Here is a 23949-nt window from a genome sequence, read left to right as displayed (position 1 = left end):
GGCACATGTAGGTAATTTAGTGAATCATAGTTTCCATTACCAAAGTTAGCTGCTTTGAAACGGGTTTTCATAATTTCTTTCCTGTTTTAAAATTCCTAATTCAGTAAGGTCTGAGAATGAGAGCACATGATATAGGGTCACTGACCAAAAAAGATAATTATACGTTTCCAAAGTCATTGGGATAAATGCGTGAAGAGAAATTTTGCTCCACAGGGACAGGTGGTGGAATGGAACTGGCTGAACTGATCTTGCAGAGAGCTCACATGGCTGTGATGGGCCAAGAATCCTCATCCTGTGCTGTAATCTTTCTATGATTCCAAATACGGAAGATAATCATACAACAGTTATGCCAAATTATGGTCGCCTTTTAATTACTTTGTGGTCAAAATTAATTTTGATTTATTTTCACTCTACATGCTCAGCTCCACTGTTTCCACACTTATCACCCAGCCAAAACCAAGAGAGACCTTCACATTCAGAAATATATAAACACTGTTCTTCAGCAGATTTGTACTCATACCAAGATATCCTTCTTGAAGAGTTTCTGTTGCTGCACTTGTATCATTTTATTTGCTTTTTTTTTGTTACAAAAGAAACCTTGAATTCCTGATTTTTTTTTCTCTCTCCTTTTTTGGTATAAATGTATTTTTCATTGCTTCTGGAAGCACCCCTCATCACATTATGAAACTAATTCAATCGACAATTCCATTCTTTAAATGTTATAACTCACATTTTCAAGAACCAAATGTAGTTTCTAATTTAATTGCAGTTTAAGGCTGTAGCATTTATACCCACTTGTTACAGTGACGTTGGGCAACATTTTGAAAATTCATAGCTAAATTTTTATGCACATAAGATGTTAGCTCATTACTTTTCCTTTGGGCCATGATGCTTATTGCTTTGACATCCTTTCCAGAATAATGGGTTTGTGTAACTTTTTTTTAAAAAAAATGCCTCCATAAACATATCAATATTGTGCTAGATTACTTTTTGATTCTAACCATGTATTCTATGTATTTATTCTCTGTATTAAGTTGATTTCAGTGCAACAGGCTCATTCTCTGTAAAAGCAGAAGTGAACATAAGCTTGTGGCTGTGATTTGGCATGTGCAGGTAGACAACCCTTTATCCGAAATCCGAAAAGGTCCAAAATCCAGAGGTTATTTTGTGAAATTTTTTTCTCATGAACAAGGATGTTTGGCGTGCAAACAGTTAACCCCACTCCACACCACTCGCTGCATGTCACTCAGATGTGACATGGGGGTGTTGTAGCCCAGCACTGGCAGGCCTCAATTCTATCTCAGGGCCCATTACTCTGAGTCTGCTGTTCGGTAAGCTGGTAAGCTTTTTTAAAATTTCACCAGTAAACTGTCACTTATTCTGAAATTCAAAAAATTCCAAATTCCAAATTCCGAAAACCAGCTGGTCCCAAGCGTTTTGGATAAAGGATTGTGCACCTCTAATACATTTGTGCAACTCGTTAACCTATCCTCAAATGGATAAAAGCAGTTAAAAAAAAATGGGATAATGTTCAGGATGGCAGGGTGCAATTAATGAGCTGTTATAAATTGATAAAGTGGTAGGTGGAGCAAAATGCAGGTAAGTGTGAAAATTATCCACTTTGGTAGGAAGAATACTTCTGAAAACAGGAGTAAATGTTGGAACATACAGGAATTTAGGGTATCCTTGTATATAAATCATTTTGTTAACAACAGGTAGAGCAACCCATTATGTTTTGTTCACCTTTTTTTGCAAGAAGGTTAAAGCACAAATTAGAGAGCTCATAATTTGATGCTTGTTTTAGTGGGGGTTGTGATGCATCATGCTTGTACTTGTATCGTTGAAGGTGGGTAGCACAAGTTTGGTGCTCCAGTTTATTGCCATGATTACAGCATAAGGCCAGACATCTTCCTAGCAGTTGGGTTACACTCAGTTCAGAGTATGTGATGTTGCTTTCTAATTTTCTTATTTTTGGAGTTAAAGATAACTGTGTAAACAAGTGTGGGAATTAATTACTTAATTGTATTAAAATGTGGTGTCGTGGTAGTGTCGCTTCTTCTGAGCCATGAGATTCGGGTTAAAGTCCCACCTGTTCCAGATGTGTCATAATGTCTTTACAGCTTGATTAAAATATCTAGACATTTCTTTTTTTTTCCAAAAATGTATAAAGGGGTCTTTTTGGTGCAGTGGTAGTGTTTCAGGTTGGTTCACGTCCCACTTGCTCCAGAGGTGTGACATAACAGGTAAACGTGATGAAAAAATATTTGTTGAAATGTATATAATTAAGGTGATTATCAATAAAAGCCAGTCGGGAGAAGAGAGGTATTTTGAATAAAATAGCAAGTACTGTATTAAGAAATCGGAAACTCTTATAAAGTGTGTTGGTTTCTGTTTTACACTTCACAAAAAAAACTCCAGGAATCTCTCGCACGTGATGCAGCCAGGCTATAATCTTGAAGGCAGATAGTCCCTCTACAAGGGACAGAGTGATGTTACTGCAATGTAAAACATGGAACTGGAGCACCAGAACAGTCATTTCCAGGGTGCAAACATGAATGATGAAGGTGGACAGGAGGAGATAGTTAATAGAACATCCTCAACTAGCTAGGAAGATCAGCTCTTGGGAGTTTGGACCCGACAACTTGGCAAAAAAGTTAAAAGATATCAATAAATGTTTTGAGGTTCTATGCCAGCATACCCTAAGTCATCGCCACATGACATCCCACCATAGCACCAATTTTCCGCACTGTTTAATAGACCACAGCCATATTACTCACATCTAATATTCAGATACTCTATCTTCATGCTCAGTTCCTTCATGTTGTCATCTATCCACCTCTTTACCACCACAAAGCACAGCTATTTTACTGCAGCATACACATTACCCAACCACAGCATTCCACACTGAGATTCTGACATCTGTCTTGCAGGGCAAAGCAGCACATAACTAGAGGAAACAGTGCAGAATTGGTGGATGACCAGGATGCTTGCCTCTTCTGAGCCCTATAAATGAAAATGCTCTCTGCATCCTTGTACTGGCTGTAATAGAACTTGTGGCATCCAATGTGACCAAGAACATTGATTATGACAGTTCCTGCCTTGCACTCTTTCTAACATCCTAGAACACAGACACCGATGAATAGACTGCTTGCGCGTGACTACAGAACATTTGTTTTCCTTACACCAACTTTCCACTCCTAATTTCCTATTAACCAATCAGGGAGAGGGAGACTGAAAAAGAGCAACAGGTATTGAAGTAGCCCAATGACTTGGGAATGCAAGTTACTTGGAGATCAGCATAAAGTAGGTATTAAAACACAGTAAGTCACCCTGGCAAAAATGAGCTGCAACCAGTCTAAGATCCGAATGTTTGATTTGCAAGTTCGATGTTCTGAATTCGGGCGAGGATATTGTCCAGGGCTTGCTTTCTTTTTAGCAGCCCAGCTGTCGCAACCTTGTGATGGGTTTGTCACCTATTCCTCAGTTCTTGCAGACATTTTGCAGTTGTTGACCTTTTAATAATTATCTGTAGTTTGAGTGGCCTATTTCTGCAAAGCAAATGCAAGGACTATTTTGCATTTCAGTGCTTGCTATTTGCAATGTGGCTTGTAAGTTGTCACACCTATGTGTTCCAAATTAGATATCCTGACACAGCGTCAGCCAATTTGGGTTGTTGAATACTAAACTGGTGTCCAATGTAGGCTTCCTGCACCCAGGGCACAATGTGTCCTGATAAAATGCCAGATTGCCATAGCACTGTTGGAGTTTGTGTTGAAAATGTGCAGAGCTTTGAGATAACACAATATGTACACTTTTGGATTCTTAGCCTAAAGAAGGATATACTTATCAAGATGCAAAGGATTCCTGGGATAAAAAGCAATTTCATTATGATGTGTAAAATTCTTAGACTTGACAGGATAGTTACTGAGAGGTTATCTCCTGTGGTTAGACAGTGTAAGAGTCATAGCCTGCATTTAACTGTGAACTTGGTGTACCAATGTTGCGACCAAATTAACACACAAGCCCACAATTGTCGATGCGAAAAACCAGTTGATATTACTTGTGACTCTTTAGGTGGTGAGCAGGCTCCTAATGGTGCTGAAGTCATCAAAGAGTTGGCAACCCTAAAGCATCCTCAGTTCCCCTGCAAGAAGTGGAGATTGTTGTTCGAAATGCAATAATAAATAAAACATTTGAACTGAGGACAAGCATCCAGGCTCTCCTGAAAGGAGAGCTGCTCTAAATTCCTTTTGAGGCTATGGGGCTGCCTTCGCACCCTGAGCTGTCCTCAGTAGGAATTATAGCCTTCAGCTCAGATTTTCACTCTTGGGCTGACACAGGGAGGTCACCGCCATGAAACTGATGGACTTCAATGTGGCAGCAAGCTACTCCGCCATTCTCAAAATTTCAAAAGCTCTGAGAAGTTACCTGTAATTGAGACTTTGATTTATGTAAGTCAGCTGTTCACCTCCAAACACTGATCACCATTCTAACTCCAAGGCACTGCTGAGAAATATCCCCCTTGTGCGACTGCAACGAGAGTTGGTAAAATTCAGCCAACAGTCTCAGGATAAAGGAGTTGCCACTTAAGATTGACAAGAAATTTCTTCACTGAGAATTGTGAATTCTTGGGAAAATCCATACCACAAAGTTGCTAGCACTTCGTGATGGAGTGTATTCTAGTCAAATTTTCTGGTACTAAGGGACTTGGACAGCAAAATTGAGTTAATCTGGAAGATTTCAACAAATGATAGATACAGGGGCTTCATTCCTTAATCCTGTTCCTATTTCTCTTGCTGCTGGTAGTGCTGCCTTTTGGACAAACTCTATGTCCCAAGAAGGAAGCTTTTGAAGTACCCTGTAGCCACCAGTATTATCTATGTGACTGGTATTCATGATCGTGTTAAGCTTTCATTTTAATTACACCACTAGGTTCAGAATTTTTTGTTGTGCAAATAAAAATTTCACGTGTTTGAGCTACACACAGATGAGCAGACATGTTGCTCCTGTTAGACTTTGTTTTGATAATTAGAAGAAAGTGAGGACTACAGATGCTTAGAGAATCAGAGTCGAAAAGGGTGGAGTTGGAAAAGCACAGCAGGTCAGGCAGCATCTGAATGGCAGGAGAGTTGATGTTTCGGGCTTGAGCCTTTCATCAGGAATGTTCTGAAGGGCTTGTGCTCAAAACATCGACTCTCCTGCTCCTTGAATGCTGCATTATCTGCTGTGTTTTTCCAGCTCCACTCTTTTCGACTTTATTTTGATAATGCTGAGTAAGCATCTATTATCATTTTTATTGAATGTGTGGCCTTGCTTGCAGTTTTTTCAGATGGACAGTCATTGTGTTGTGGAATTTTGAGTAGGGGAAGCCTAAAGCTCAGTTTAAAAATTATATTTGCAAAATCAAAATTAAAAAGTTAGACTTTCATCCTGAAATTGAAATACATGCTGTTTAAGCGTTGAGACAGTATTGATCACAACGGAAGTGTATTGCTATAAAATTTCGATTGCAGGCTATGTCCTGTGAGTATAATAAAATCAGTATATGCAAAGTGCTTTTATTGCTCAGTGCAATTTCCTTGATGGTCTTGTTTTGTATTCTGTGAATGTTATTATTAAGGTCAATACTCTAGAAACATAAAAGCCTTTTATTCTTAAAGAGCTTGAAAATGTTCTTTTGTAAAGGCTGTCGTGGCTTTCACACTACAAGACTAAATAAGCTTCTCACACAATCCGAAGAGACCACAGTGGATTTTATTGTCTAAGTTATATGTTAACAAAATATAACTTACTGTAAAATACAAACCATTAATGATTACATTCACTCGTGCTATTTTAGAGAGACAGGAATACAACACCATATAAAATGCTATAAATTGTTCTGTTGCACAAGTGTGGAGTGTGTCCCTTTTTAAGATTCTAAAATGTAATTGACAAAAAAGGCTGGTTGGTATTATCCAAAGAAGAATTTGAATTGAGAGCATTAATTCTAGGTTTGTTTGTGTTAAGGGGTAATATTTGGTCTGGATCGAATTTTTTCACCTGTTTGTAAAATTCTAGTCCTGCCTTTCTTCTTAATACTTGAGTATGGTATACAAATTCATACTAAATTGTGGAAGATTTTGGAGGGTAATGGACAAAAGTGTGAAGCTGTGATAAGTTTTTCATGTATTAGATCGAATGCTATTCAAATATTTGCAGAACGTTTTTGATTCAGAAATTTTTTGTGAACTATTTTGAAGGGTATACTAACATGTTCAAAGTAAATACAGACCTCGTTTTCAAAACGCATGTTTGTATGTCCTCCGTGTGTAAGCTAATACTTGTATGATCTAATTTCATGGTCTTTGTTTAATCAAATATACAAGAAATAGAATCATAGAATCCCTACAGTGTGGAAAGAGGCCATTTGGCCCAATAAGTCCACACCAACCCTCTGAAGAGCAACCCACCCAGACCCATTCCCCTACCCTATTACTCTACATTTCCACTGACTAACCCACCCAGCCTGCACATCCCTGAACACGATGGGCAATTTAACCTGGCCAGTTCACCTAATCTGCACATTTCTGAACTGTGGGAGGAAGCCAGAGCACCTGGAAGAAACCCAGGCAGACACAAGGAGAATGTGCAAACTCCACACAGACAGTTGCCTGAGGCTGGAATCAAACCCAGGTCCCTGGTGCTGTGAGGCAGCAGTGCTAACCACTGGGCCAGAAAAATGTATGATATAGCTATTATAAACTTGCAGGAATTGCATTGAAGTTATCAATCGTTCCACTTTTATTGTTCAACTTATTGAGGTCATAATTGACACAGAATTTAAACACTTCAACTCCCCTTCCCACTCCGCCAAAAACATGCAAGTCCTGGGCTGCCTCCGCCACTAGATTTTAGCCACCTGATCCTTGGAGGAAGACCACCTAATCATGTGGTTGGGGCCAAGATGAGAGTGGTGCTGGAAAAGCACAGCAGAGCAGGCAGCATCCAAGGAGCAGCAAAAGCCTTTCATCAGGAATGAGGCTGTCCGCCTCAGGAGTGGAGACCTAAATGGGAGGTGGGAGGGCTGGGAAGAAGGTAGCAGAGAGTGCAATAGGTGGATAGAAATGGGCGTAAAGGTGATGGGTCGGAGCGGTTAGTGGAAAGGAAGATGGACAGGTCATGAGGACAATGCTGAGCTGGAAGGTTGGAATAGGATAAGGTGAGGGGAGGGGAAATGAGGAAACTGATGAAGTCCACATTGTCCCCTGGTTGAAGGCTCACAGCCTCGTTCCTGATGAAGGGCTTTTGCCCGAAATGCCAATTTTTCTGCACCTCGGATGCTGCCTGACCTGCTCTGCTTTTCTAGCATCACTCTAATGTCCAGCATCTGCAGTACCCACTTCTGCCTATGTGTTTAGCCCTCCATCTTAGCACTGCCCTCTTGAAATATCCTACTTGTCCATCTTCATTCCCACCCATCCGCTCCATCCTCTGCTCGGACCTATTGCCATCGCCATCGCCATCACCCCCACCCTCATCTACCTATCGTGTTCCCAGCCACCAGCATCCCCGCACCCCACCGTCGACTCTTCTGCTCCTTTGATGCTTCCTGACTGGCTGTGCTTTTCCAGCACCACACTTTTGACTTTGATCTCCAGCACCTGCAGTCCTCACTTTCTTCAAAGAAATTAAAAAACAAAGGTAAACAGAGTTTATCACAGAAGTAAGATTTGATCATGTTTCAAATTAAAAATTGGCAGTGAAGCCCAAGAAATTATATAATTCTGTTAGCTTGTAATTTGTTGAAATGATGTCATAGTCACACAGCAAGGAAACAGACTCTGCAGTCCAACACGCCCAAGCTAAACTAGTCCCATTTGCCTGCATTTAGCCCATATCCCTCTAAACCTTTCCTTTTAATGTACTTGTCCAAAACACACTCAAATGTTGTAACTATCACATCTACCACTTCCTCTGGCAGTTCAGTCACATATGAACAACCCTCTGTGAAAAAGTTGCCCCTCTGGTCCCTTTTTAAATCTTTCTCCTCTCACCTTAAAAATATGACCCCTTGTTTTGGACTCCCCCACCCTAGGGAAAAGAACCTTTGCTATTCACCTTATCTGTGCCCTCATGATTTTATAAACCTCTATGAAGTCACCCCTCCTACACTCCAATGACAAAAAAATCTCAGCCTGCTCTTATAACTCAAACCCTCCATTCCCACCAACATCCTGGTAAATATTTTCAGTACTCTTTCCAATTTAATAATGATCTTCCTATAGTAGGGCATCCATCTGCTGCTACTCAGCCCATTGACCCAATTGTAGTTTCTAATCTTCCTCAGGTGTGAAGCTGCTACATTTTTTTTGATATGCCATTACCCATAAATGCAAAGCAGTGCTACAAAGTTTAATGAAGGAAGCTTTTTCAAGGTTTTCATTTGTATTTTGCTGTATTGAATAATTATACTGCTATCAATTCTAGCATGAAACCCTTGAACTGTTTCTATTTAAAGTTAAGCTTTCTGTACATTTTAATGTGTAATCCACTGTCAAAAATCTGAAGGAGAATCCTTGTTGCTGGAGTATGATTCCATGGGTGTCAGTCATCCAGCAACTCATTCTTGATGTTTTTAAGTTGTTCATGGGATTTATGTATTGCTAGCAAAGTCATCATTTATTTCCTATTGCTCATTGCTCTGGAGAAGATGGTGAGTTCCCTTCATTAACTAGTACAGTCCTCTGGTTGTAAGGATACTCACAGTTCTGTTTTGAAAGGACTTCCAGTATATTTGTCCACTGACGGTGAAGGATTGAGGATACTGCAATAACTAACTGACCTTAATATTTCAGAACAGAATGTTTGTGAGAGCAAAGTAGGTTGAGATGGAAAGACCAAAGTTCATGGCCATGCACACTGCCCTTTTCACTTCACAGATAACAGGATAGGGGTTGACTGGGGATGTGAGAAGGAAATAGGACAGGAACATACCACTATCCAAATGGTCTTAGTGGCACTGAATGCAATGGTTTCTGAAAGTAAGCGTAAGTGTTCAAGCATGTGTTGCCCCTCTGGTTTTCCTCTGCTCCCTGTGGTTATGATCAATAGAGAGAAACGTATTATTGCATGTTCAGTGTGTTTTGGTGATCAGCTTGCCACAACTGAGTAAGGGAGGATGGTGAAAGCATTGAGACTGGCATCAGTTGGTGTGGGAAAGCATCTTAATGTGAAGGCTGAATCCTGACTGCTAGAGACTAAACATGGGTGAGTGCCACAGGTATGGTGCATTGAAATGTGTGAGGGGGTGGCAGGTGGCACATGGAAAGGCATTTCTGATTTTGACTACCCGTACATGTAATTTAACCTCTTGTGCACTGAGAATTAGCGACCATAGTTTCCTGTGCTTTTCTAAAGGTGTTTTTTGAAAACCCCTTGGTCTCCTATGGAACTATGGCTTCTACCATCTGATGATCTCATGGAGTAAGACCTGGGAGCCCTATCTCTCTCTTCCTAGTTGCCCTTTTAAGGTGCTTCCCTTTTACAGCTAATTTCTTTACTGAGAGTCAGCAACAGTTTTCTTTATAATCAGTGGAAGCAGTGTCTATTATTTGCAAGGTTCACTCCATTAACTCACCTGTGATCCTTCAACAGCACTTTCCAAGCTCTTAACCTCTACCATCGAGAAGAACAACTATGGATTATTTAGTGGAAGTTGGCACAGATTTGTCAAAACTAAAGTGTTTGACAAGCTTGAATGAGTTTTCTGACAAGGTTAAAAAAATGGGTTGATGAGGTTAATGCAGTTGATGTGGTGTACATGAGCTTTACACAGATCTTTTACTATACTGTACTCTTGTCAGTGAAGACCATATTCTCTCTTTGTACAACAATTCAACTTCTAGAAAGAATGATGTGGATGGAGCCGAGACCAGTATTTTGTACTAGCTCATTACCACGTTTTATGAAATAATGTACCATTTGTCAAACAAGACAATGTTGGGAGAAAATAAACTCCAAATGGTGATTTAAAGGTTCTCCTTTTTCTGGTCCAGTTGGTACCCATGTTCTAATCCCTGAAAATCTGAGATACTGAAAGGTAGGTCATCCATCAATTAATGTTCAAAACTGATATTTGAAGACAGAATTAAGTTTGAACTTTCAAAAAAAAAATTAATGTCTGTTTTTATTTCAAATGTAAGAAATTCATTTGTCTTTTGTATATTGTTTTGCAATCTCTGCAGTATCCTTTTGGGGAAAATCCCATCCGATCACTCCTGCAACCGCTTCAAAATGAATTGCAGAAAACTACAAATACATATTGTGGAAGGATCCACCAGGTCTTCACAATGCAGCTGCTCAAAAGTCTAAGAACTTTACAGGATAAAATTTCAAGAACGTGAGATTGGTAAATGACTGAAGACTTTATTTTGTTCCAGTGTTATTTATATAGCGGCAGGGACCGGAGTTTTCACAAGACCTAAATAAATGACTGGTGGGTCTTAAAATATTGAAGTGAGGTAAGTGAAAGAGCTCAAAGCAAGTACTGTTTGTATTGAAACCTCAAGAATGACTTATGAATGTAATCATCATCTCATACCTGAGCACTAATTAACCTAAATTGAAGAATTTATTTAGTGGGAAACATTGTTTACAGAGAAAAGAATGTTATTCCATCATGTGAAGATTTGCTAGAGTTGTTGACAATCTTTATGACGTGCTTTTCATTGTGAAGTTATGGCAATTAATCTCTTATGTATTGCAAAGTAAATGCAGAAATGTCTTGCATGTTTATGACAATCAGGTTTTGAAGAGTGCACTGCATTAGGTGCTTTTTGGCTCCAATATAAGGATCAGTTAGGCTCAATTTCGACACTGTAATAAAGTGCAAAATCAGTGTTCTGAATAGATTGCTTGTCCATGATTGGTAGACACTGAGCAACTGAAAATAGTTAACTTCAATTCCAATCTTTCCAGTAATAAAAACATATTAGTCAACATACCCTATTTATTCTTTCATTTATCCTTTTTCATATTTGCATAAGTGGAATCAAATTACTTTTTGCATTGGTGAATTGAAGTGTGGACAGTTTACATAGATGAGCTTGCACTTGAAATATGAAGATGCAAAACTCAATAAATAACTTCACATCCAATTTAATACAAGTCAGTTGAAATTTGTTTTGTAGCTGATATAACAGGTAAAGAAGCCACCTTGAATGCACCTCCCAACTAGCTGCTTGACAGTTAATTAATAGATGTGGCTGAGTTTAGCAGGAGTCAGTCTTGCCACCAGCCCAATATTGTTTGAAATCTTTCTGGGAATTCTGTTTTTGAAGACTAAATATTTTGACTAATGGCATAAAATTGGAATAGAAGTAATTTAGAATTGTGAATACATATTTAAGATTTAACTTGTTTACATCACATTGCAATGTCAGATTCACATACTAATGTACAATCAGTAAATTTTGACAGGCAAGGCAGAAACAGTTCTGCATGAAATATTTACTTAAATTTCAGTGGAAATTCTAGAAGTAATTCATTTTTTTAGTATTGTAGGCATAACAAATGAGTGATAATGTGAAAACAACTGGATTTGTTCAATAGTTTGCTATGCTGAATCTTACTTTGGTTTCTTTACAAAGATTTGTCCATTAATTAGTTAGATTATTTCTTCCCTTTCAACTTCCCCTAAACTGATTGTGTGCACACTTTTTGCAAACCTGCTTTTGTCACAGCATTGTAGTGCTTATTGCCCTGGTAGATGTTACCAATGTTAGAACAGCAGGCTTGAAAATTGTCACAGTTGTAGGATTCTAACTCTGAAATCAACTTTATTCAAATTAGCTGAGTTGGGTTGTAAAAGAACAGAACACTGTTTACATCTGGCTTCGTTCTCTGGAATTCAGCTAACTTTAGTGTTTTTGTATTTAGAAATACTTGTTTGACATGATTAGTTTTGTAGTCTCTGAATATGTTGATAACTGGAAATGTGCTTAACTTTACCGCGTAAAGAAATCCTATGCTAATATTGCCCGGCATGGCAGTCTCTTAAAAGTGATTTTTGGAGAGCATTTGAATTATACGAAGTGTCTTGCTAATCACAAGTTGAATATCAGCTGTTAAATGCACTTCTTAAAACCAAAATAAGTTGGATAAATGCTTTTCAGTTTCTTTCTTAATACTTGGATATTTGCCTCATGTTTGGTGGTAAATTAAGAATTTTGAACCACTTCCGTTAGTGTTTATAATTTTAGTGCTTTCAAATTGAAATTTCTGGTGTAACATAGTTTTACAAATTAGATCAAGCTATTTGTAAACAGTTTTTTTTACATCTAGGTTATTTTTAATAATGAATTATATATGTCTAAACAATTGTAATGTTAAACATTAATATACAATTTTGTTCTTTTTTTACTGAAATAAAGTTGAATATGAAATCTAAAGTGAACCATTATTGCTCTGAGACGAAGTTGAGTGTTCACATCATTACTATTTTGCTGTATTGGAGGATGAAATAACAAGTTGCAATACAGTTCAAATCGCACAGATTTTTATTTTCAAAGGTATTCTGTCACTTTTTTTTCCACGACCACGCAAAGCAATATGAAAGCGTTGAGACTTGCACCATTTGGGATCAAGGACCCAAAGCTCTGTCCCCCAGGAATGAATACCCAAAGATTAAATGCAGGCAAGAACGTGCTCCTTTGAAATTGAGCACTGCTTTCCTGGAATCTGACCAACAGTGTAAAAATAACTATAATGAGCAGTACTAGTGATTCCTGGAAGAAACTTAGGAAACATCATGTGAACCTTCTCCAAAATATTACTTACTTTTTTTAGTATCACAATCCGTGGCAAAACTTCTGGAAATCTTAACAGTATTCGATCTGTACAGGACTGTTGTAATAGTGACCTTGAAGACTGGTAAAGTAGTTAGTGGCTGAATATTTTAACCAACGCTAGAGAAAAACAGCAAAATACAGTACGTGGATATCGTGGAAAATGGTTGGTTAAACTTGAAGGAAGACAGTTATATCATCGCTCCCCACCCTTTTCAGAGCAGAAGCTGAGTATCACAGATGATAAGTTTGTCAGCATTACAGCAGGCAGACAGCCAGCCTGCTTGTATGTCTTGAGTCAAAAGTAAGGGGACGCACATAGTTATTTTAATAAGTATGATAGTTTGACTTGCATTTGAGCTGATCCAATACAGCTGTTTAAAATAGTAAAAGGCATTCACATGGTAATAACTCCCCCCCACTGCTCAACAAATTACAGACAAGGGGATATAATGAAATTCTAGCTGCTCTAGGGGAAAAGCTTTAACCTTAGGCATGACATGGGGACTCTTCACCTTTCAAAGTATTTAGAACATTTTGCATCCATCTGCAAAGGTAGAAGGGCCTTGACTTAACTTCTCATTTATTCAACTCGCTCTTAATATGACACAGTCTAAGGAGGGTGGTTCGCATGTGAGATGAACTTTCTGCGGAAGTGGTGGATGCAGATACAATAACAATGGTTAAAAGAGATTTGGAAAAATACAGGAATAGGTAAGGTTTGGAGGGATATGGACCAGGAGCAGGTAAGTGGGGCTATTTCAGTTTGGGATTATGTTCGGCATGGACTCATTGGACCAAAGCATCAGTTTCTGTGCTTGTGTGACACTGACTCTGACTGCACTAATGTATCATGCTACATTTTGTACAAGTTGCTGAAGTGGTACTGGGGTCTTCAAGCTGTCTCATCTAACAATAACTTGGATTTAATGGCATTGTAAAGCCATTCATGCTTTGCAGGAGCATTATAAAATAAAATGAGATGTGTGGGCAGAGAGAGAGATGATGGGAGAGCTAATCCCCTTTCTCCTCGCATTTTTGTTATCTGCAACCAGATATTTTAGAGAATGATTTCAACCATTCAAATGTGACTTTCAGTGATAAAGCCAAAACAGGTTTTCAGATAAGTTTTAAACAGAAGATGTTACTTCACACAACACCCTGAAGTGAAACATGTTTACAAATAAAGATGAATTTTAGAGACAAGCCAAGCATTTAGATTATTTCAGAATTACAAGTAGTAAGTCATGTGTCCAACTTGTAATCTTTTTTAAGATGTAAGCATTGCAGACCTGGATGGGTGTTCTCTTTTGGTACTTTGAGTGAATAGAAGGTTAAAGTTTCTGGATGTTATTAGATTAGATTCCCTCAGTATGGATACAGGCCCAACAAATGCACACTGACCCTCCGAAGAGCAACCCACCCAGACCCTCACCCCATATTTACCCCTGACTAAGCCACCCAACGCTATGGGCAATTTAGCATAGCCAATTCACCTGACCTGCACACCTTTTGGATTGTGGGAGGAAATCCAAACAGTCCACACAGTCACCTGAGGCAAGAATTGAACCCGGGTCCCTGGCCCTGTGAGACAGCAGTGCTAACCATTGTGTTACTGTGCTGCCCAATGCTATGGTCAAGTACTTATTGTTCATTGGTGAAGACAAATCCGTTTCTTGCATTCTCTCTTTCTCTTTCCTGCACTCTGGCCTCCAGTTAATTGGATGTTTAGGCAGTGGTACGTTGTCCTTGATAAAGGTATGAACCCCTTTGTCCTCCTGATTGCCAGGCTGACTTGTTAGCTTCCCTTGTTGACTATTATGAGCTCAACTACCTTCCAGCTACTCTGACTTTTCTGATGGCAAGCTTTAGTGCGTGCCATTGTCAATAAAATGGTTTAGACCTGGGGTGGTGGTTAATCCATCAATATACCAGTTATGATTAGCTTACTGAAGGATGTGATTTGACATTGTTTTCCAGGATGTGACATGTCTAGCAGCCATTTCATTGTGTTGAGAATGATGATGATGATGATTACCTGAAAAACCTACCTGCATTTTAAGTAGCCACCCAGATATGTTGTGACCCCATCCAGAAACCAGGAATGAAATTCACCTGATCTTTTGGCAAACATTTTGAGAGTTGTCAAGTCATATATAACACAGAAACAGACCCTTTGGTCTAATTTGTCCGCCACATTTAAAAATCACGCAACACCAGGTTAGAATCCAGCAGGTTTATTTGGATGCACTAGCTTTCGGAGCATCTAAGGCCTCTTTAACAGGTTGCATGAGACTTCCAGGGAATTGACAGATGAGCTAACCTTCCTTCTGTTCTGGCTACAGTCAACCTATGCCTGGTGACTCAAGATGGGTGCAATTCTGTTACCGTCTAAAATGCACCACTGGTGTTTGAGCTGGAGTATGTGAATGTGTGGGTCTCTAGTAACTCTTGCACTTCTTGTGAGTAACCACTGACTGACCAGGTGGTTCTTGGTATCTCAAAGCAGAAGGCTGATGAGAGCAAAGTGAGGCTGTTTGTTTGGAAAGACTAAAGTTCACGACCATGCAATCTGCATCTTTCAACTCTCAGAAAACAGGTTGAGATGGGATGAGAGAAGGACTAAGACAGAAACATACCATAATCTAAATGGTTTCAGTGTTACTGAATGCAATTTAGTAAAAACTTGTACCCCAACTTTGAGACAGAATGGGTTGGTTGGAACTCAGACAGTTTTTAACCCAGGATGTTATCACACAATTAAACTATTCATTCCCTGTAATATTTAATAATCCTTCCAGGCAAATAAGCATCTTGTAAGTTATTATTTGAAGTCCTGTAAATTTCAAGTGAAAGCTAACAGTGGTACAGAGAATTTTTCCACTGCCCCTTTAATGATGACTTGCATTCATTGTCCATCATAAGTAGAAGGCATGAAGAGAAATCCTAAGGAAACCTGTATTCTATTCCTTATTTCCAAGTTAAACTTTGGAACCCAGCAACAAGAGTAAGCCATTCAGCCCTTCAACTCTGTTCTTCAATCTAATACAATCATGACTATTCAACACTTCAATGCCTTTTATCCACACTATCCTTAGTCCTTTACACTATTGGTAATAAGAAATCAGTTAATCTGTATCTTTAAACATACTCAAAGTCTGGTGAACCTTGGTTGCCCACTCTCCGGCAATAATATCCGACCTCAGATAAGGAGACCAAAACTCCACATATTACTCCAGGTGTAGTCTAACCAAATTTATATCTTAATTTGAAACAAAAGTGCACTATCCCTGTACTGAAATCCTCTTGCACTCCAGGCAAACATTGCCATTAGCCTTCCAAGTAGCTTGCTGGACTTGCATGTTAGCCTTCAGTGACCATTTGGCTAAAACACCTCGTTTATTTTGTTTATCTATGCTTTTCAACGTCTTGCCATTTAAGAAAAACTAGGCACATTTGTTCCTCTTACCAAAGTGGATAACCTAGTATTGTATTTCATCTGCTATGTTCTGTCCTCTCATTAAGCCTCTCCAAAGCCTTCTGAAGTTGCTTTTATGTTTTCCTCACAACACACATTCCTATTTAGCTCTTACCATCTGCAAATGTGTAAATATTAGAATTGGACAATTGGATAGTCAATTCTTAATTTAAGAGCAGTCATTCTGTCAGAGACCTAACAAAAACAAGTCCATGCTGACTATAGACAAACGGATCATTTTTATCCAAGTGTCTATTTGTCACTTTCAGAATGAAATCTATCATTTTCCCTTCAAATAATGTAAGCATAAGAGGTCTTGTGGTATCTAGTTTTCTCTCTCCCTCAAATAGAGGTGTGATGTTTGCTAGCTTCCAAACTGCAGATGTTATTCCAGACTCTTTAGAATATTTGAAGATAGTTTATGCATTAATCATGTGTATAACTGACTTGTTAATGTCTGCAGCACAACCTTCTTACTAATTCTATTTATTTTTCAATTTGTGACGATACTATTGGCTTTAAAATGTGTGTTTTGTCCTTTTTTTGTTGAAGAGATGTTTTAAGACAGAGATGCAGAGCTATCCTTTCAAAGTCAATAAAGTTAACAGCTTGTGAGGCCTTGGGTTTTTATTTAAATTACAACAATAGGAGCAGCATGAATGGACGGAGTCAGGCTTCCACAGAAGCAGGATTTTTACTTTAGCTTTCAATAGTTGTTTTCTCTCTCTCTCCTTCCCCTACAACTAAAGACTAAAAAGCTAAAACTTCTCTGCCCCAATTTTCTCTTGGTGTTTATTCCTCCTGGACTGGAGAAATACCACATGTGAAACAATTTATTTTACTGAATTTGCCTTTGCCAAGTGTGTGTGGGATGTTACTATATTGGACCAGTTGCTCTAAGTAGTTAAATTATTGATTATTTTGTTAAGATTTTCAATCAAGTTAAAGTTCTACCAATTCCTCTTATGTTTGTACTTTAACTGTAGGGCAAGAATGAAGTGTGTTTTGCTTAAAACTGAGTAGTGTAACCAATCGAATTACATCTGGAACATAGCACCTTACACTCGCCTTTAAATAAGATATTTGAACGGGGTTTGGTCTGGTCCATAATAAATTGAGGGAAAAGGAAAACTTAACATAATAATATATTAACGGCCAAACAACATCTGTTCCCATATAGTAATATTCCATAAACGCATCCTCGATAAAGGCAAATTCAGTAAAATAGATTGTTTCATATGTGGTATTTCTGCAGTCCAAGAGGAATGAACACCAAGAGAAAATTGTGACAGAGAGGGAGCCTAAGCTTTTAGCTGGAGCAGGGAGGGAGGAACAGCTTCCACAACCAACTTCAAAACCCCAACAAGTACTGAAAGCCAAAATAAAACTGTGGTTGTGTGGGAGCCTGACTCCACCCACTCATGCTGCTTTTATTGTTCCAACTTTTTTTAGAAAGCCGCAAGGTGCCTCAAGCTGTTTATTGACTTTAAAAGGACTGTTTGGCACATCTAGGAGAAAGTGAAGACTGCAGATGCTGGAGATCAGAGTCTAGATGTGTGGTGCTCAAAAAGCACAGCAGGTGCCAAGCACAGCCTCCGAGGAGCAGGAGAATCGACTATTTGGGCATAAGCCCTTCATCAGGAATCTGTCATAAAATCTCTCCAAGCAAAAATCAGGATAAAATACACCACTTAAAGCCATGGTATCATCACAAACTCCTCATTCTCCCTAATCAATTGGCTCTGATTCTAGCAGACTTTTTATATCTTGCTCAATGAAAACAGACACATGGTAATCATGTACATTCTGTGCCTTTCCTCTAATCCCCATTGTAAATTCTCATGTGTCTGCTTTTATGAGGTCATGTTTATCTTAACAAAAGGTTTCTTTTTTACATTGTTTTACAAGCTTTTGCAGCCCATTTGTTTGACGCTTATTTTTGCTGGATTGTGCACCCGTTCTATTTTTATTAGTTTATTCTTAAATATTACATTTGCAATTTCTGGCAACTTTGCACCTTTTATAAGATCCTTAATTTCCTTTGTCAGTCAGAGTTGACCAATGGTTTGATTTGGGTTTTCACACTGGAGAAATATGTAGTTGCTGTAAGCAATGTAATGGTTCTTTAAAGACTGACCATTACTTCTATATGGTCTTGTTTCTTAATGCGTTTTCCTAAACCACCTCAGCCAACTTGTGCCTCATTTTTTTTAATGTTTTCCCATATTCAAGTCTAACACCCTTGGTTTAGATTGAACTACAGTTTGTTTTGTAAGTGTAGTTCTTCTAACCTGGTAATATTAATTGAATCTACCTTAACTACTTCCACAGAATACAGTAGTCAACACTTTCAACTTGCAGACAAACTAAGACTTCCAGAATACCCCCCCCCCCCCCCCCCGCCCCGCTTCCATATTATATTCTTCTAGAAAATTAAGTATATTTTTACTTGAACCATTATCCTTAAGAAGCTTTGAGTTGACACCAATATCCCACTTCTTTCACTATTTGGGGTTTTTCTGTTATCAATATAATTCCTCTCCCTAATATTACATTTTGTTTTATCCACCCATCCAGCTAATTCATCTCTGCCCTCCTGCGATTTTGAAGAACTGACTTTATGTTTGCCACTACCCAGAGTTCTGACACAAGTTTGGGTGGCACAGGGGCACAGTGGTTAGCACTGCTGCCTCACAGCGCCACACACCCGTGTTCAGTTCCCGCCTCAGGCAACTGTCTGTGTGGAGTTTGCACATTTTCCCCATGTCTGCGTGGGTATCCTCCGGGTGTTCCGGTTTACACACTCAGTCCAAACATGTGCAGGCTAGGTGAATTGGCCATGCTAAATGGCCCGTAATGTTAGGTGAAGGGGTAAATGTAGGGGAATGGGTCTGTGTGGGTTGCTCTTCGGAGGGTCGGTGTGGACTTGTTGGGCCGAGGAGCCTGTTTCTACACTGTAAATAATCTAATCTAATGTAAAAGGTTTCCTTCCAGAGTTTTCAAAATTATCATAAGCACCTCTAATTTATTTTACTTTCATTTATCTTTGAATTTGAGCGACAAGGTCCTTCTGTGTGGTGAACTCTTGAATGCTGTTTCACTTTAAATAGTATACCACCACTAATCATTAAATAGCCATTTGTGTTTGTTCCAAAATCCAAATAACTATCTCCGCAGTGAAAACTACTGATCACTGTAGAGCCTCGTTGTTGTGGTTCTGTTCGCCGAGCTGGGAATTTGTGTTGCAAACGTTTTGTCCCCTGTCTAGGTGACATCCTCAGTGCTTGGGAGCCTCCTGTGAAGCGCTTCTGTGATGTTTCCTCCGGCATTTGTAGTGGTTTGTCTCTGCCGCTTCCAGTTGTCAGTTCCAGCTGTCCGCTGCAGTGGCCGGTATATTGGGTCCAGGTCGATGTGTTTGTTGATAGAATCTGTGGATGAGTGCCATGCCTCTAGAAATTCCCTGGCTGTTCTGTTTGGCCTGCCCTATAATAGTAGTGTTGTCCCAGTCGAATTCATGTTGCTTGTCATCTGCGTGTGTGGCTACTAAGGATAGCTGGTCGTGTTGTTTTGTGGCTAGTTGGTGTTCATGGATGCGGATCATTAGCTGTCTTCCTGTTTGTCCTATGTAGTGTTTTGTGCAGTCCTTGCATGGGATTTTGTACACTACATTGGTTTTGCTCATGCTGGGTATCGGGCCCTTCGTTCTAGTGAGTTGTTGTCTGAGAGTGGCTGTTGGTTTTGTGTGCTGTTATGAGTCCGAGTGGTCGCAGTAGTCTGGCTGTCAGTTCGGAAATGCTCCTGATGTATGGTAGTGTGGCTAGTCCTTTGGGTTGCGGCATGTCCTCGTTCCGTTGTCTTTCCCTTAGGCATCTGTTGATGAAATTGCGCGGGTATCTGTTTTTGGCGAATACATTGTATAGGTGTTCTTTTTCCTCTTTTTGCAGTTCTGGTGTACTGCAGTGTGTTGTGGCCCTTTTGAACATTGTCTTGATGCAACTTCGTTTGTGTGTGTTGGGGTGGTTGCTTTCATAGCTCAGGACTTGGTCTATAACTATGTATACAATGTATTCGCCAAAAACGGATACCTGCACAATTTCATCAACAGATGCCTAAGGGAAAGACAACGGAATGAGGACATGCCGCAACCCAAAGGACTGGCCACACTACCATACATCAGGAGCATTTCCGAACTGACAGCCAGACTACTGCGACCACTCTGACTCATAACAGCACACAAACCAACAGCCACTTTCAGACAACAACTCACCAGAACGAAGGGCCCGAAACTCAGCATGAGCAAAACCAATGTAATGTACAAAATCCCATGCAAGGACTGCACAAAACACTACATAGGACAAACCGGAAGACAGCTAACGATCCGCATCCACGAACACCAACTAGCCACGAAACGACACGACCAGTTATCCTTAGTAGCCACACACGCAGATGACAAGCAACATGAATTTGACTTGGACAACACTACTATTATAGGACAAGCCAAACAGAGAACAGCCAGGGAATTCCTAGAGGCATGGCACTCATCCACAGATTCTATCAACAAACACATCGACCTGGACCCAATATACCGGCCACTGCAGCGGACAGCTGGAACTGACAACTGGAAGCGGCAGAGACAAACCACTACAAATGCCGGAGGAAAGATCACAGAAGTGCTTCACAGGAGGCTCCCAAGCACTGAGGATGTCACCTAGGCGGGACGAAACATCTGCAACACAAATTCCCAGCTCGGCGAACAGAACCACAACAATGAGCACCCGAGCTACGAATCTTCTCACAAACTTTGAACTATCGAGCCTCCAAACACACATGTGCCTGTCTCAGTGAATGGAAGGAGTATTGAATCTGACAAGAACTGATATATTACGTAGCTAGTTTTGTATAGAAGCCTGTTTTATGATGGTGAAACAAAAACAAAGGTAGACAAAACTAAGTCCTGACTGCATTTTAAAAGCTCTTTATTTTACAACTGCATAAAAGAAAAGTTAAACCTATATTTAAAATAATAAAAGGCCAAAGAGATATTTCACATTGAATAAGGTTAAGCGAAATCTGAAGCAATTATCTGCACAATAACTTCAAACTCCATTTAAGACTGCTAGCTCAACAGGAACTGATTCTTGAATTTCAGGATATAGTTAATAGATGCAATTATCTGTTATAAGCATGTGTATAATAAGTGAAACTAGCTACAACTAAATCTTCATTTATAGTGCCTCTTTATAACATTTCCAATTCAGGTTCATGATATCCAGCATGAATAAAAGAAAATCTGTATAGACAATATAGTCTGCTGTTTTAAGATGTTATATTGTACAGAATAAAAATAGTTAACAGCAACAAAATTTGGCCAAACTTTATTGATTTATAACATGATCTTGGGGCCCAATTAGAGTTTATTTTTTAAATTGCTATTTAATATTAGAACAGTAATCTCACTAAGCCTTGAAGTCTTTGCCCTCTATTTAATGTTGCAGTAGTGTACAAAAATAACACTTTGTGAATTGCTTTGGCACTTGATTTCAAAACTATAATTTTTTTACTGGTTCACTCATGCTTTATTATTTATACAGTTTTATTGTGTTAATCGTTTACTTTTTCCACAAAAAGTATGGGATGCTGTAGATGGAGGGTTTTTACATTTTAAATATTAATAGTAAGATGTTCAGAGTAGCTCAGTGACCATAAGCCTGTTTTGAATAATTGATCTTGTTTTACAGTCAGTGATAAATTTGAACAAAACCTGTTGTCTCCCAGTTCATATATTGTCTGGCTATTTACAAATGATGCGTCAAATAAATTTACAACTGGTGGTTAAACTGTGTAATGGAGGTCATAATACCCTTTTACAATGCATATCCCAAATCCACATAGCTGCGACTTGTTCAAGCAGTCAAATACTTCATGACCAACCTGCATTTCAGTCTGTCTTCTGTTTTGCAGGTGATGTCCTAGACATGTTGTGAACATACACAATTTGTTCCTTCGACTTGGTTTGGTTCCATTTGAACTCTCAACGCATCTGTAGCAGCATTTTTTTTTTTGGACCCTTGATTGTCTAGTCTGTAGTTTGTATAAAACCTCTTGAAAACAGGCCCACACTGTGTCTTACATAAGAATGAAATTCAAATATATTTTGGGAAATTGGTTTAGAATTTTAAAAAAACTGTCAGGCAATTGCTGTAACCTGGCATGAATCAATATGAGGTTTCAGAGAGGTCCATGGTCAAATGTTATAAAAACTGCCATGGATTATGATGGCCCTTTAGCTTAATCTTTTTATTTTCCATTCTCTGAATACAAACGTTGCTCAGAAGGCCAGCATTTATTGTTTGTACCAAGTTCCCTTGAGATGGTGTTGGATTAATTTTCCAGCAATTTGATACAAGTGAATGGCTTGCCAGAGCTCTTCAGAGGGCAATTAAGAGTCAATCATGTTAGCGTGGCTGCAAGGTGTTTCCTTTGACTCATGCAATTGCAGTATTTTTTTAAAACAAGTTTTCACAAATTTAATGACCGTGAGCTGTTTTGCGAGAAGCAATAGATAAAAATTTAATAAGAGCTCCCCTGAATATCTTGCTTGAATTTCAGTTGCTCACTTTTATTTACTGAAGAGAACAAATACTCTTGTGTGGTACTTGATGCGGTGCAAATGCCTACTTTGTAATATTAGAAAGTGATATCAAACTAGTTGCCAGACTGTATAGCTGTTGTACAACCAACTTGGATTGCATTCCATTTATATTGTCAGTCAGAGGATGGAACAGGCTCCACGTCTGCAACCATCAAGTTCACACTATAAAATTAATGTAAACTTGACAAATTTGTACAGTGGTGCCTTCCTGGCACAAATGAGGCCTACCCCTCGGGACCAATTTGAAAACCGAACTGTGTAAACTGTCAGTGGATCCAATGCTGGATTAACCATTGAAAAATGTGCATGACCCGGAGCCAGCTGGAGAAACAGATTAGAATGAAAAATGGCCTAATCAGGGAATTGGGCTCACCCTGGGGACAAAAAACTCACGCTGCTTACTTTGTTTAGAATAAAAGGTGAAAATCTCCAACTTCATTATGTTGACAACAAGCTTCACTTTTTATTTACTTGGGTTAAAACGACTTCAATGTTCGTAATGTCACAGTGAAAAATAAATTGTAATTTCTGCAAGCCGTTGGAAACAGCTTGTCGACTCTTACTACATATGCTGTTGTGAGGAACTGACTCATGTTAATGTTTCTGAATGATGTGCTCATTAATACAAAACATGATTAGAAAAGAAAGCTCACTTTGCATTTATAAGGTTCCTAACTATGAATCCACAAAACCAATCCTATTGTAGCATGCAGAAACTCAGTCTCAAAGTATTAAGTAAGCAAGCAATGAAAATGGAGTTAAAAATCACACAACACCAGGTTATAGTCCAACAGGTTTAATTGGAAGCACACTAGCTTTCGGAGCGACGCTCCTTCTCCGAAGGCTAGTGTGCTGTTGGACTAAAACCTGGTGTTGTGTGATTTTTAACTTTGTACGCCCCAGTCCAACACCGGCATCTCCGAATAATGAAAATGGAGTGCCAGTTAATCGGGAAACTTTGCTGAATTCAACATTAAGCCCCCCTGAGTATG

The 23949-nt window shown here is 39.1% G+C and overlaps 1 protein-coding gene across 2 annotated transcripts in view; it reads left to right on the top strand.

Annotated features, from left to right (window-relative positions):
* Window positions 1-12337, top strand: part of LOC140458240 (glucoside xylosyltransferase 1-like) — an 88825-nt gene extending 76488 nt beyond the window's left edge. Inside the window, exon 8 of one of the 2 annotated variants that reach the window (XM_072552571.1) lies at window positions 10227-12337. In XM_072552571.1, coding sequence (XP_072408672.1) covers window positions 10227-10385 — 159 coding nt within the window. In that variant the 3' untranslated portion in view covers window positions 10386-12337. The remainder of the gene's footprint in view (window positions 1-10226) is intronic. The other variant, XM_072552572.1, reaches the window with a different exon arrangement.
* Window positions 12338-23949: the final 11612 nt, after the last annotated feature.

The sequence above is a fragment of the Chiloscyllium punctatum genome, chromosome 32 (genome assembly GCF_047496795.1).
Source record: "Chiloscyllium punctatum isolate Juve2018m chromosome 32, sChiPun1.3, whole genome shotgun sequence".
Lineage (NCBI taxonomy): Eukaryota > Metazoa > Chordata > Chondrichthyes > Orectolobiformes > Hemiscylliidae > Chiloscyllium > Chiloscyllium punctatum.
This window is presented reverse-complemented; position numbering and strand designations above follow the sequence as displayed.